The following is a 16071-nucleotide window of genomic DNA, read 5'->3' as shown; positions in this document are numbered from 1 at the left end:
GTGTGTATTTTCATTTCACTTGGATGCACACACTTTTTACTCACTGTGTGTGTTTATGTTTGTGTGTGCGTGGTTAATGAGAGGAAAAAAAATCAGTCCACAAAAAGTAGAACAGTATTTTAATCAAATTCACAACAGGGGTGAGAACTTTGAATGTACCCATTCAGAAACCTCACTCCTGCTGTTATTTCAGTTTCAAGTCCACTTTTTATTTCTTTGTTTTTAAAGAAGTTGAAGTGAGAAATGGGGTGATGTTTAGTGTTCAAATATAACACGAGTTCTTCTCTAAACTTATCAGCAACGGTGGTCCTCACTCCTTATATGGAGTTATCCGGACCTCACAAACCAATTGAAACAGGAATGTGTGTGTGTGTGTGTTGCGTGTGTGTGTGTGTGTGTGTGTGTGTGTGTGTGTGTGTGTGTGTGTGTGTGTGTGTGTGTGTGTGTGCGTGCGTGTGTATTTCTATAGGTTGGCATTTGGTCGCTCTAGTTAAAAAGACTTTAACAGCATCAAGATCTATCACCCTGAGCCAAGAGTAAAAAAAAAAAACACATTTGTAAAAAACTTTTTTTTTCAAAATCCATAAAGCTAACTCCAGCAAACATTTTTTTCCCCCTCGTCTTCCAAAGTCACATGGATATCCGATTCTCCGCTGCCAAAACCAGGTTATGGATCTGGCAGGACTTGATATATGACCTCTATGGAGCCTCCCAGGCACATTTTTTGTTTCCTCCAATCCTCCTTTTTTAAAAACATTACTCATATGTCTTATCTTGTCTTAGAAAATGTTCCACCTCTCACCTTAGTCATGTATATTATGGTGCCCTGCATTTGACAGACAACATAATATCTAACACCCTAATAGTCAGGGATCGGTTGCTAAGTCAACACCTCATCCGACCCCTCTTCTAATTCTATGTGGGTTCGCCATCACTCAGCCAGTCGGGAGACGGATAATTCTTTCAACTTAATCACATATTGCTTCCTTTTGGAAGAATGATTTCCTACTCTTGTGATTTTTTTTTTTTTTAACTCAACGCGGCCTCATTACAGTAATTCATTTTTTGGGCCGGGTTGTATTTAGGGGGGGACCATTCATTCATTCATTCACATACTCTAGCCATGGCCTGCACAATTTTAAAAGAGTTGTCTCAAATTGCAACGTCTACCGATTGTGTTAATAGCATACGATGGAAAGTCAAAGCTAATAATTGTAAAGCTCATACAGCACAGACCAGCGGTCCCCAAACCCTAAAGCGGGCCAGTTTGAAAGCTGCTGCAGACTGAGAGTCGCCATTACTCACACTTAGCATCAATGTTGTGACTCTTAGATTTCAATCGGGGACTGGGGATAGCTCCATGAGGCCCCACCGCTATATGTAAGCCGCCGATTATTGAGGAGCCGTGAAAATGCTACGGTCACACACACAGATCATGGGGTCTTTCTCCACATTGATATGTCTCCGTGTCAGATTGGTGTGTGCCACACTTGAAGGGATGGAGAGCACTCGCTTGGGAGTGAAATGAGTCATATGGGTAAATTGCCGTATTTTCCGGTGTATAAGGCACCCCAAAAAGCCTCCATTTTATTCAAAAGATGACCCTGCACTTCATACGCAGGTACGCCTTCTATGTGACGCAGTGGCGGGCTGTGGATTTCATCGCTAGGCCTTCAGTAGTGCTATGTCTGAATCAATCCAGACTGAAAAAAGTGTGGTGTAATTTACTACAAGTCCACTAGAGTGTGCTATTACACAGGAAATAACTGACCGATTTTTAATGATGCATTTTTTTTCTTGAAAAGTCCATCTTGAAAATGCCTTTAACAGTAAATTTCCAACCAACTCCATTTGTTCTCCTCCCTCAGCCATTGTGGGTTGACAAAATTGCTATGAAATCAACACAATCTATTTGCTTATGCAGCTCGCGACCGATACAGTGTGCTAGCTCTGGCCAGTATGCTCTTGTCACTAGTGGCTTGTGATCAAAGCAGTTTTTGCAAACTATGATTGGCTTGTGGCTAGCCAAACATAGTATGACAAAACTCTGCTGTTGACTCCTTTAGGTTGCCAACTCGAAATCTGATTGGTTAGAGGCTGAAATTTGATTGGTTAAACGCTTACATACGAAAACACACATCTGGAAGCAGCGCAACAGGGGAAAAGCAATGAAAGGAAGCTGAAGGACAATTTTGAATTATTTCATTAGAATTCATGGTAAAAATATACTTAACATCAGTTTTTGATTCTGATATATTTAGGCCAGCAGAGAAGGCTTTGCAAGCCTTGACGGTCTGCCACTGTAATTAACTCATTCACTGCCAGACGTGCAAAAATGTGTGAGTTTTTGAATGTGAGTTTTTTATCATTGTCACTCGAATTCCAGGACCCACAGAATATTGTGTTTTAGGACTACATAAACATTTAATGCAGTGTAAGAAACCTTAGACTCTCTTCTTTCATCAGAAAAAAAGAGTTAATGCCTAAATTATATGAGTCTGGAGTTATTTGAGCTTGAATTGAGGGTGCCTGTCCAAAATACAATGCAATCCATACATATGGTTTTATGTAGTGCTTTAACAACAGCTGAAGCTGGAACAAAGCGCTAACATAGAAAAAATGGGAATGCCACCCCACTTGTGGAAAGGAAAAAACATTGCCAGAGGCCATGGCCAGTGCTTTATCATTACCCAACCATGAAAAAACAAAACCCGAACAAATTCGGGAATGGCGCTCGACGTCATATTTTCAATTCCCGAATAAATTTGTGAATGGCAGTGAATGAGTCTGTGATTCAAATATTTTAGGCCAGCATAGAAGGCCTTGCAGGCCCTGACTGCCCCCACTGACTTAAACGACTCACGTCACTTGACAGAGGTCAGCAGACACCCGAGCTTCGGATGACCCCATCACGCAGCCCGTGGATTTTCTTCTTGGCAAAAGAGTGCGGCTAAATATTGACAAATTAACAAACAGGTGACCACAAAGCCACCAAAGTGACGCCTCATACCTGTTAATCTAATGACAACATATTCAGAACAGCACAGACGCAGCCAGGATGTAAAAAAAGGCTCTGCGGCCCACATGACAGCGAGAGGCCATCAGTCACCTTCAGGATGTGTGAAAGACTCAAATCAATCCAATATGGAAACCGGCACCCGCTGCTTTTAATCACTCTCAAATCCCTCGTTTCCGAATTGGGTGGAGGTGGGGGGGGGGGTAAAAATGTTGCTTTCATAAATCTATACGGCATATTAGCCGCCCTGTGTCCTCTTGTCGCTACTTCAGCAAGGCATGAAGATTTCTGACGCGTTTCCTTTGCTTTATCATTAATGACAACAAAAAGACCAGGCTGTTGTCGTTGATCCCCCATAAAAATGTTCGCTTTATTTTCTTGAAGAAAAAACGTGTGTAGTGGATAAAAAAAGAAAAAAAGTGAGTAAACATAAAAAAGTTAGTGAGGATAACTTCGACACTGACCTGTTATACGAACACGAAACTCATGTTAGCATACTCTTAACACGTTCTGATCATGTTCATAACGCGATCTCAACGTGTGACTTATCACGACCTAATCACATTCAAAACACAATCTGATTACGTGACATCAGACGGGACTACAGACGGGACTTCAGACGGGACTTCAGACGGGACTTCAGACGTGACTTCGGACGTGATTTCGGACGTGACTTCGGACGTGACTTCGGACGTGACTTCGGACGCGACTTCGGACGCGACTTCGGACGCGACTTCGGACGCGACTTCGGACGTGACTTCAAGCATGACTTCAAGCATGATTTTACGTGTGACTTTGGACATGACTTTGGACATGACTTTGGACATGACTTTGGACGTGACTTCGGACATGACTTCGGACGTGACTTCAAGCGTGACTTTAAGCGTGACTTCAGACGTGACTTTAAGCGTGACTTCGGACGTGACTTCGGACGTAACGTCGGACGTGAGTTCGGACGTGATTTTTAACGTGACTTTTAACGTGACTTTTGACGTGACTTTTGACGTGACTTTTGACGTGACTTTGGATGTGACTTCGGGCGTGACTTAGGACATGACTTCGGACGTGACTTCGGACGTGACTTCAGACGCAACTTCAGACAGTCAGTCTGATCAGGTGACTTTAGACGATCCGATCAGGTGAATTCAAATGATCTGATCAGGTGACTTTAGACGATCCGATCAGGTGAATTCAAATGATCTGATCAGGCGAATTCAGATGATCCGATGAGGTGAATTCAGACGATCCGATCAGGTGAATTTAGACGTTCAGAAAAGGTGTTGCTCCATGTTTTACTGTCATCCACATGCTGCTTACGTCAACATGCCATGTCAGGATGACTAATGGAGCCCAGATACTTCAATACCGCTAATAAATTTACCTGAAGTAAAGCGGCAATAAAATGAACCCTATTGCACATTTTCAAAATCTAATTCTACAATTGTGAACAGTAACAAAAATCTATTTTTTTTTAACCGAAATGCCCTCTAACAACCTTGTCGCCGCCAGTCACAACAGCTGCTGATGGCAAACAGGGTTGGAGTCATCAACGGGGGTATTTGGTTTTGTCATGCTTGTAAAGTGGCAGTGGCTCTAAATCAACAGCAGGAAGGGGCTTGGACGTGTTCAAATAAACATGGCGAGCGTGAGCTTGCGCAGTTCGGCCTCACGCTGATGTTTGCGCTGGCACCGGGAAGGGTGTTCGTCTGCTTCTATGAACACTTTGTGGGGTGAGCGGCCTCGTACGTGGTCTGGCAGAAATTCGGGTGAGCCTTGCTGGACATGTGAGACGCTCGCAGGTATATGTAATCATCACGAGGCGGAAGACGGTGGTGAGGAAGGTGACGAAGGGAAGGGTGTGTGAGCAGGGTTGGGAGGGTGTGGGGGGGTTGATCAGGGACAAAAGGATCTTTTCAGGCCTCCTTTCCAGCGGAGGGAAAAGCAGGGGGGCAGTAGTCGAGAGAGAGATTTTCTTACCAATGATGCATGGATCTGACAATGTTCTTGCCTGGCCGAAAGGCACATGCAGGCTCAACGTGTGTGTGTGTGTGTGTGTGTGTGTGTGTGTGTGTGTGTGTGTGTGTGTGTGTGTGTGTGTGTGTGTGTGTGTGTGTGTGTGTGTGTGTGTGTGTGTGTGTGTGTGTGTGTGTGTGTGTGTGCGTGTGTGTGTGTGTGTGTGTGTGCGCGTGTTTGTGTGTAAGAGAAAACAAGAGAAAGAAAGTGTAAGTCTGCAAGGCTATGCTTACCCGACAACAATTTGCAATGTTTGTCTCTTTGATTGAAATTTTAGGGGTCTGAGAAGATTAACAAAAATTATTATACGTCACACATTTTATGGGGTCCTAAAACTCAGTATTCTGTGGGTCCTGCAATTCAAGTGACAATGACAAAAACCCTGGCACTGGAGTGGACACATTTTTGCACTTTGTCTGGCAGTGAATGAGTTAATTCTATTTTGTCCATACATTCTTTTTTAAATAATTCCAAATTGTCTTTCATCTGATTCCAGATGTGTGTTTTTGTATTTAAGCATTTAACCAATCACATTTGAGCCGTCATTTGTTACCAGGGTCAGAAATTTACCTGGCCGCCTTCACAATCTGTTCTGCAGGCTCTGGAGCATAAAAATCAATGGCGATTAAATTGTTGCTTTAACCAATCAGAGTTCGAGTTGGCAACCCAAGGCCTGCTGGAAGGCGCTGACAACGTCAGAGTTTTATGATTGGCTGGTTACTAGCCAATCATAGTATCACTAGCCACGAGTGATAAGCGCATACTGGCCAGAGCTAGCTCACTGTATCTGTAGCGAGCTGCATAAGCAAATATGTGTTGTTTTCATAGTGGTTTTGTCAACCCAAAATGACTGAAGGAAGAGAAAAATGGATTTGGTTGGAAATTTACTGTTAAAGCCATTTTCAAGACTGATTAAAAAAGGTCGGTCAGTCATTTCCTGGTTAACGGCACCCTCTAGTGGGCTTGTAGTAAATCACACCACATTTTTTTCAGTCTGGATTGATTCAGACATAGCACTACTGAAGGCCTAGCTATGAAATCCCCAGCCCGCCACTGGTTTAGGTCCATGTTCATCTATTGCAACAACAATTCCACCGGTCACGGTCTACCTCCGTGTTTATAATATGCAGCTCACGGTCATGTCGCACTCATTTTTGTACCTTCAATGTCTCCCTTTCCGCCGTATTAGAAGAGTGATTCCCTCCTCGTGTGCCGCGTTACATTAGTGTGCCTTCAGAGACTATCCAATTTCACTGAATCTGTCTGGAAAATGATCATTTTTTGATAAATGAGGAATATTTCTTCAGCGATAGAAAAATTTAATTTTTTTTGGGCTAGATATTGACCCGCAGATCCATTTGGTATGTGCTGAGAGATTTTAATGTGTCATGGTTGCAAAACGGTTCATTTCTCCTTCGACCAAACACTTCATCTTCTTCACCTGACACTCACCAAAACATGTTTGTGCCCAGTCATGCGTCATGGTCTTGTTTCTAAGACTTTGAACAGAACCATGGAGTCATTTGTTGAATAATTTACATGTAATAAGATCATGAGGGTGAGTTCAAAGAAGGTCATGCCGTGCCGTAATTGAAACCGGAACATCTCACGCTTGCTTGTAGCCCATTGTCAACATTATCGGAATCGTCGTCACGAAATGCTTCACCTTGGTGGTGTTTCGTAACTTCATTTCTACACTTAGTCACATTTTTTTCCATTTTTTTGGGGATATTTGGTGTTATATTGCTTCTTTCCCTTTGTGATTTAACATGATTGGCGATGCTAATTTCCCCCATTTTATCTGGATAGAGGTTCTAAAAAGAAAAATTCCAGTCGAACACGTAAGGATCTTTAGCTATTAGTCTATGGAGCGACGCAATGATACAAAATAGCTGGAGGGCGCCCACCCAGTCACTCCCCCCCCCCACAAACCCCTAAAATGAAGCTGGGTGCTGCGTCCCTGCAGTCCGGCAATCTTTGCAATCAGGCGGTAATGCTAACAGCAACTGTTTCAGATTATGCTGCAGGAAATCCTCGGTGCTCTCTGCTCGAAACAATTTACCCTGACATGAGTGTGTGGAAGACTTCGAGACTGGGTTGGGGGGGGGGGGCACATCTTCTTTATATTCAGGCTTCATTTTGATCACCTTATCTCCACAATAAATTTTAAAAAATTGATTATTTGTAATATCATTGCTATAGTTTTAATGTTTTAGCTTGTTCTGACAATGCTAATATCTAGCGCATGCTTGTTTGCGCGCAATATTTATTTTCATCGGCCAGTCAACTTGAGCATTATTTAGGTTTTTTTCCGTTCTCCAACAGGATGTTTGCTGTTTACATCTGTAAACTGCTGTTCTTATAAAAGTGCAGTTCTGATTCTTTCCCATGGCCCTTAATCGACAAAATGAACTCCATAAACAGCGAAAAATAGATGACAGCAACAATTAAATAAATAAATACATTGGTCACATCCCTCTGTATAATAAAATAAATAATAATAATAAATAATAATAACAAATAAACAACGCACCTGAAACAAAAACATAAATTTGCGAGCAAGGTTCTAAATAACACGAGCAGAGGAGAGAGATGGTGAAAAAAGAGAGATAACAGATGGAGAAAAAGTGGGAGAAAAAAGGGGGGAGAAAGAGAGCCAAAAAGATAAGATAAAAGTTAGAGAGAGAGAGAGAGTGATGGAGAAAAAAGAGGGGGCGAGAGCAAGAAAGTGAGGGGGAGAGAGAATAATGAGAGAGAGAAGAGATGGAGGGAAAGAGAGAAAAAGGAGGAGAAAGAGACAGAGAGAGGGAGAGAGAGAGAGCAATTAAAGAGAGTGGGGGGGAATAGAGAGAGAGGGAAATAGAGAGGAAAATGGGGGAGAAAAAGATAAAGAAAGAGATTGAGAAAAGAGAGAGAGGGGAAGAGAGATTAAATAGAGGGGGAGAAAAGAGAGAGAATGGAGATATAAAGACGGTAAAGAGAGAGGGGGAGAAAATGAGAGAGAATGCTGAGAAAGAGGGGGGAAGATAGAGAGAGGGAGAGAAAAAGATAGAGGATAGAGGGAGAGAAAAAAGAGAGAGAAAGAGGGGAGGGGCATGGGAGAAAAAGTACGGAGAGAGAGAAAGGGAGAGGTGGAGAAATGGAGAGAGAAAATATAGAGAGAGAGCGAGAGAGAAAGAGAGAGATGGAGAAAAAGAAAGACAAGAACGAGAAAGCGAGAAAAAGAGAGGGAAACATAGAGATGGAGAAAAATGAGACAGGGAGAGAGAAAGAGTGAAAGAGCGGAAAAAGAGAAGAAAAAAAGAAAGAAAATTGAGTTTTTGTTTTCTTTGCTTGCTTAAATCAACAAACATAACCCACCGCACAATAACGTCAGACAAATCCATTCATTTTACTTTTATTTTGAAACTAATGCCAGAACCTGACTAATCTTATTTTAACAAAATATAAATTAAGGGAGAGGGAAAAAAACGAGTAGTCCGCATAAGTGTTTCTTTCGTTCAGGGTTTTAAATCTTGTTTTTAAGGCTTTCATGTGCAAGAGATAATAATAAAAAAAGAAAAACTCCCGATATTGTACAGATTAAGCGCATCAAATCATTTCAAGTTCCAATCACATTCAACGACAAGTTAGTCTATATCATAACGTATCGGCTACAATCGTATTATTTTATACATCAATCTGATAAACTCATCCGTCCTCTTCTTTTATTTTTAGTATTTTTTTTTTCTTTTTCAAATAAAATAACGTCTTTAAGAGCCCAAATCCACAAGACTGGACGTTAAAGGTCCCAACAAGGAATCCTGCAACTGGTGCGGGTGTCCGTGCATGCCGTGTCCGGGCTGAGGCCCCCCCAAGCCGGGCATGGAGTAGGCGGAGGCCCCGGTGTGGTGGATCATGTTGCCCTGGAGCAAAAGCGCCGAGTTCTGGTCTGGACTCTGAGGGGGTGAAAATTCGTCTTCCGAACTGGACATGAGCGATTTTCCACCGTCCAGCGGGGACAGCTGGTTCTGTTTGTTACCGCCTGCGTTGTTGTTTTCGCTGTTTTCCCTGCGTGGGAGAAAATGACACGACATTTGCGACTCTTCAGATCAATCAGAATCCCAATTGACTCACTTTTATTTTCATTGAATCAAATGGGAAAATTAAGCGAAATTAATCAAGGGTGTGTTGTGATTGTTTTATTTTTCTTATCCACGCACCCGTAAAATTATTTAAACTACAATCGTTGTGATTTGGAGTACAGACGTACCGTTCCTTGGCCTCCGCGGCTCGATCCCTCTGCCGTCTGTTTTTGAACCAGTTGCTGACCTGCGTGGTGGTCAGTCCAGTCGCCTCGGCGAGCTCCCTCTTCTCCCGCGGGGACGGGTATGGGTTATGGGTATACCACTCCCTAAGAACCCCTCTTGATTTCTCTTTAAAACAATAACTGGTCTCCTCGCCGTCCCATATCGTGCGAGGTAGTGGGAATTTCCTCCTGACGCGGTACTTCCCGACGGCTCCGAGCGGACGACCGCGTAGTTTTTCTGCCTCCACGTAGTGCGCCTTGAGCCAAAGTTGTTGAAGCTTTGGGTGGTTGTGAGCGGAGAACTGATGGCTTTCCAGGATCTTGTAGAGTTCTCGGAAATTACCCCGGTGGAAAGCCACAACAGCTTTCGCCTTGAGGACGCTTTCGTTTTTGTGGAGGTGGTCGCAAGCGGGGAGAGACCATAAGAAGCGACCGAGACGTTCCAGGTTGCCTCCTTGTTGGAGGACCTCGCATACGCACGCCACTTGCTCCTGTGTAAAGCCGAAAGACGGTAAAATCGACATGATCAGGGGTTAAAAAAAACCCAATGGAGGCTGAGGTCTTGTTATTTTCTCGTCTGATTGCAACAAATCCTTCCGCGTTGGGGTCTTCTGGATCCCGGACTCCCTCCCCTGTTTTCGATCTCTGGTAGTTTTTGGAGATGTTGATTGTCGGGACAATTTGTTCGTGGAGGAGATATGTCAAGCTTGAAGAAGGGAGCGGAGTGCGTCCCGGTGATTGGCTCCGCGTCTGCCCCTTGCAAGCCCCTTTACAGCAGAGCCAGCACTGACTTTGCAGCTCCGTTTCCTCCCCGGAGGCGACGCGTCAGGGGCTGAAATAGGAGCGCGCCTCCACCTCCACCTCCGACTCACCCCCCTCCCCGTGCCCCCCACCCCCACACACAGCCCCCCACGGCAGCTCCTAAACACTAATCAATTATTGTAGGCCTCTTCAAGGCCGCATTAAACCTGCTTCGACGTCCTACATATTATTTAGAGTCGGGATACGTAGGGGTGGAGGGTGAAATGTGTGTGTGTTTTTGTTTTGCGTATGTGTGGTTTTTTTGTGTGTGTTATTTGTGTGTGTTTGTGTTATTTGTGTGTATGATTTTTTGTTAGGCGTGTGTTTTGTGTGTGCGTGTGTGTTTTTTGTGTTATTTGTGTGTGTCTGGGTGTCATGTGATTGTGTGTTCTTGTGTCATGTGTGTTATGTGTGTGTGTGTTATTTGCGTGTGTTTTTGTGGTTAAGTGTGTGTTATTGTGGTATTTGTGTGTGTGTGTAATGTGTGTGTGTTTCGTGTGCTACGTGTGTCTGTGTGTTATGTGTGTGTGTAATATGTGTTGTGTGCGTGTGTTTGTGTGTTATTTTTATTTTTTTTTTAATGTGTTTGTGTGTGCGTGTGTTTGTGTGTTATTTCTTGTGTGTGTGTTGTGTGTTATCGGTGTGTGTTATTTGTGTCTTGTGTGTATGTCTGTGCGTGTGGTTTGTGTGTTCTTTGTGTGTGTTATGTTGTGTGTTTTGTGTGTTATCTGTGTGTGTTATATATGCTATTTGTGTGTAATGTGTATGTGTTTTTGTGTGTTATTTGTGTGTGTGTGTGTTTTTTGTGTTAGTTGTTTGTGTGTGTTTGTGTTATGTGTGTGTTTTGTGTTATTAGTGTGTGTGTTTGTATTTTTGTGTGTTGTGTGTGTGTGCGTGCGTGTTTGTACGTTTGTGTCGAGGCCTTTCTTGTTAACGCCATCCCTTAATTCCATCCAGATTCTTGTATATATGCATCACCTTTTCACAGTTCTAATAATGACCCAGGCCGTTTATTTTATAGGGAGTGATATAATGTAATAAGTACCCACGATTGCAAAGTTTGGGGGGTCCCAATACGCACGATTTTTAGATGACAAACCACAATTTGGCTAAAAAGAAAAAGCACATTTATGTGTGTGTTTTCGTGCGCGTGAGAAAACGACCCTGACACGATTGATTGGCTGTACAGTATCAACCCCCCCCAAAATAATAAATTTCAATTGCAAATCTGACGCGTTCAATTTACTGCAGCAAAAATAAGCGAGAGCGACCCCCCTCCTCCGATGTGATTCATTTTGATATACACAATCCCCTCCAAAAAACAATCTCGAAGCAACTCTGTCGCATTAAATTGAGTAATGGGGGGCTGCATAGCTTTTCTTTTTTTTTAATGAAGATTTGACACTTGGGATTTATATCCAAGGCGTCTGTTGAATTATGTTCACGAGAGGGGGGGGGTGAAACCATCACGCTGAGATATCGAAACCGTTTCCTCCTTTATTTTTCTGCCTCATCATGTTTTTGTAGCCCCCCCCCCCCCAAGATTTTCTCTCCACCATTTCAGATGAGACTTTTTTCAGGTGGTCTGAAATACTAAACCGATCCATTAGTAAATGAGTTGGAGGGACTGCGTTGGTCTGGTCGGTTGTGCTACAGCAGTTGTTGGTTCGAGCCTCAAGGATCACATTTCTCTGTCTACGCCCGGCACACTCTTGAAACACGACCCCCCTCCCTCTTTTAAATGCTTATATATGTATTTCAAAATGGGATCGAAGTTGTGGCATTGGTGTTGTGCGGTTACTCGTGTGCCCTTATACTAAATAACACACACACACATATATATATATATATATATATATATATATATATATATATATATATATATATATATATATATATATATATATATATATATATATATATACACCTTCAACGAAGAAAAATTCTATACATAAGGTGCACCGCATTGAAAATATATAGGGGGGTATATATATATATATATATATATATATATATATATATATATATATATATATATATATATATATATATATATATGTGTGTGTGTATGTATGTATGTATGTATGTATGTATGTATGTATGTATGTATGTATGTATGTATGTATGTATGTGTGTATGTATGTATGTATGTATGTATGTATGTGTGTGTGTGTGTGTGTGTGTGTGTGTGTGTGTGTGTGTGTGTGTGTGTGTGTGTACCTTTAAACTTTAGACTGCAGTTTAGTGTTGTTTTTTTTTATTACCGTCTTTTCTGGAATATCAGGCACACCTTCAACGAAGAAAAATTCTATACATAAGGTGCACCGCATTGAAAAGTGCACCTTCAACGAATGGCGTTAAAAACCGAGATAAATAGATGAATAAATAAATGAAATAACAAACAAATAAATAACATCACTAAGAGATAATAAATACATACATACATGAATACATAAATACTACCTAAATACGTAAATACATACATAAATCAATAAGATAATCATGTAATAATATAATAAATGCCATTCATAAATAAATAGAACAATAGATAAACAAATAAATAAACAGATAAAAATAAATAAATAAATGCCGTACACGAAAATAACAAATAAGTAAATAAATAAATAAATAAACCAGGGAAAATCTTTAAATAAATAAATAAATACAAATAATCTAATAATAATAATACATATCATAAATAAATAAATTAATTAATTAATAAAGGCATAAGTAAATTAAAAAAAGATAAACAGATAGATAAATAAATAAATACACGAAAACAACAAATAGGTAAATAAATAAATGAGTAAATAATTAAATAAATAATTAAATAAATACTTACATACATAGGTTAAACAAATAAATGAACGAATCTAAAATTAATAAACAAATAAACGAGTAAATAAATAAATAAATAAATAAATAAATAAATAAATAAATACAATTAATACAATTAATAAAATAAATACATATCATCTGGACTAGAGCCAGGTTTAAAAAAATGCAAATGAGTTAACATTTGTATGGCAATCTGACCCGATGTGTGTAGAAAGAAACCCACGTGCACTGTTGCCGGACAGTATAACAAAAGGACATATGTGGCTGTGTAAAAGCTTGAGTGAATGAGCTGTCTGATGAGCAGCTCTCGGGTTTCTCTAATATCTCTACCACATTGCGACGCGCCTCCTCCTTTAACCCGAACAGCCCGGGGGGCCAAATTATTTCAAGATGTCGACCCTCCATCGGCCACGGCCAGAATTCAGCCACCCCCCCCCCCCCCTCCCTACCCATTTTACCCGTGCAAGTAATGCAATCCTCGGGGATACTACAGGCTATCACTTGTTAGTGCTTTCTCAATATGATTTGCTGGAGGAGGAGGGGGGGGGGGTGTTACCGACTAAGTGGTCCACGCAAGTGTGAGGGACAACACAATAACAAAAATTTCAGTGTTTGTTTTCACCCTCTTCAAAATACACCTGAGCTGCCGTGTTAAATTATTCTAAATTGTCCCATTGGGAAACAAAACTCGTCGTTTTTTCCCCTCCGCCTAGCGTCGTCAAGGAAACCAATGAAATGCTACATTTCACCCCGGTGGAGAGGAGGAGAGGGGGGGGGGGGGTAAGAGAGACTTAAGCGGGAACACACAAGAGTACCCTTCATAAAAACGTCACCATCAAAAGGCTCCCCCCCACCCCCGTATAGCGGGGGTTTATATTTGTAAAATATGGAGGAAAAGTGAAACGGCTCACAGATGGTTTTCTACATCCAAAGTGCTATTCAGCTGTATTGAGTGGAACCTCGCTGATGCTGTTTAAATTAGCCAGATAAAGTCTTGAAGGGAACGTTTAGTTTAGTCTGACTTTCCTCCCTCGCTCCTAAACAGCGAGTGACGTCTAATAAAGAGTAACATGTTCGTTTTTTTCTGTCCAAAAACGATGATATATGTATTAAACAAAAAACACACGATGTTACCCATAAATGTTAATGGTCAAATCGATGACGCCTTTGGTTGGATGTGCCTCAAATTAAAAACAAAATGGCGGGCCCCTTCTCCTCAAACGCAACACAACTGTTGACATGAGTGAGTTAAATGAAATTGGAGCTGCAATTATCAGCTTAACAGAGTTTCCTGTCATGTTGGAAAATTAGAGCTGCTACAAGTGCACCGTGCTTCGACCCCCACCCTCTCAGGAGCCCCCTCCTCATCAAAATCATTACGCATTTCCTCCAGAGGGCCGACTCCACAAATTACAGCCTTGGCGCGTTTACGGCCTTGCGGTCCGTAAACACACCACCAGCAAACTATTTTGTGAGGGCTGGAGAACTGTGTGTGTGTATGTGTGTGTGTGTGCGTGCGCGTGTGTGTGTGTGTGCGTGTGTATGTGTGTGTGTGTGTGTGTGTGTGCGTGTGTATGCGTGCGTGTGTGTGTGTGTGTGTGTGTGCGTGCGTGTGTGTGTGCGTGTGTGTGTGAGCGAGAGAGAGAGAGAGAGAGAGAGAGAGAGAGAGAGAGAGAGAGAGAGAGAGAGAGAGAGAGAGAGAGAGAGAGAGAGAGAGAGAGAGGGCGTGGGGGGGACAGTGGAAGGGATATTTTTTTGGGTGCAAAAATAAACAAACGGCACGGGCTGAAAAACACAAATTGAACGATAGTTGTGGTGCTTTTGTGTGCAATCTGGCAGGGAGGGGGCGCCAAGACAATACTTTCACTAAACTGTTATTGTAACTCATTGTGCGTGTATTCTGCGCGTGAGCGTGCGTGTTATGTGTGCGCGTGTGTTTGTTTTTTTTTTGTGTGTGTCTGTATTTGTGTGTTATTTGTTTGTGTGTTTGTGTTTTTGTATTATTTGTGTGTGTGTGTTTGTGTTATTCGTATGTGTGTGTTTGTGTGTTGTGTTGTGTTTTTGTATTATTTGTGTTAGTGTTCGTGTTTGTGTTGTGTATGTATTATATGTGTGTGTTTGTGTGTTATTTGTGCATGTTTGTGTGTTTTGCGTGTGTGTGTGTTTGTGTTATTTGTGCATTGTTGTGTTGTGTGTTATTTGTGTGTGTGTGTTCTGCGTTATGTGTGTGACATGTGTGTGTGTTATTTTTGTCCTATGTGTTTGTGTATAATGTGTGTGTGTTATTTTTGCCTTATGTGTGTAATGTGTGTAATGTGCGTGTATGTGTGTTTCCGTGTGTTATTTATGTGTGTGTGTGTGTTTGTGTGTAATTGTGGTCTGTGTGTGTGTTTGAATGTTATTTGTTTGTGTTTGTGCATGTGTGGTGTGTGTGTTTGCGTGTTATTTGTGTGTTTTTGTGTGAATGTGTTATGTGTGTATGTGTGTGAGATTGCGTGATATATGTGTGTTATGTGCGTGTAATGTGTGTTATTTGTGTGTGTGTGTGTTTCTGCGTTATGTGTGTGTGATTGTGTGATATGTGTGTGTAATGTGTGTTATTTGTGTGTGTGTTTCTGCGTTATGTGTGTGTTATGTGTGTGTTATTTTTGCATTATGTGTGTGTGGATGTTCATCTGTTTTTGTGTGTGATTTGTGTGTGTTTTATGTGCATTGGTGTAATGTGTGTGTTTGTGTTATTTTTGTGTATGTGTGTGTGTTTTGTTTAATGTGTGTGATTTGTGTGTTTGTGTGTTTTGTTTAATGTCTGTGCTTTTTTGTGTGTTTGTGTTATATGTGTGTGTGTGTTATGTGTGTGTGTTATGTGTGCGTATAGTTTTGTGTGTTATGCGTGTGTGTGTGTGTGTTGTGTGTGTATGTTTTGTGTGTGTTATGTGTTTGTGTCACCCCCCCCCCCCCCTATCAGCTGTTGGCAGCACCCATCATGTCTACTTCCTTCTTTCCCACACTTCTTCAGTCCTTCTCCTTCCATATTGTTCCTCCAAACAGCAGTTCCCAGCAGCCCGGCGGAGAGCTCAACTTTTTGCTCGCAGCAGCGGGAAGCAACTCAGTCGTG

General features: G+C 41.7%; 1 protein-coding gene across 1 annotated transcript; it reads right to left on the bottom strand.

Moving 5' to 3' along the window:
- Positions 1-8401: 8401 nt before the first annotated feature.
- Positions 8402-10144, bottom strand: six1a (SIX homeobox 1a). Its single transcript, XM_089004139.1, has 2 exons — positions 9282-10144; positions 8402-9079 (listed from the first exon to the last, which is right to left on the bottom strand). The coding sequence occupies exons 1-2, from the start codon at positions 9839-9841 to the stop codon at positions 8782-8784; spliced, it is 858 nt and encodes a 285-aa protein (XP_088860265.1). The 5' UTR covers positions 9842-10144; the 3' UTR covers positions 8402-8781.
- Positions 10145-16071: the final 5927 nt, after the last annotated feature.

This window comes from Hippocampus bargibanti, linkage group LG09 (genome assembly GCF_051943395.1).
Source record: "Hippocampus bargibanti isolate YZ-2025 linkage group LG09, ASM5194339v1, whole genome shotgun sequence".
NCBI classification, from domain to species: domain Eukaryota; kingdom Metazoa; phylum Chordata; class Actinopteri; order Syngnathiformes; family Syngnathidae; genus Hippocampus; species Hippocampus bargibanti.
Note: the sequence above shows the minus strand (reverse complement) of the source record. Positions and strands in the feature narration are given on the sequence as shown.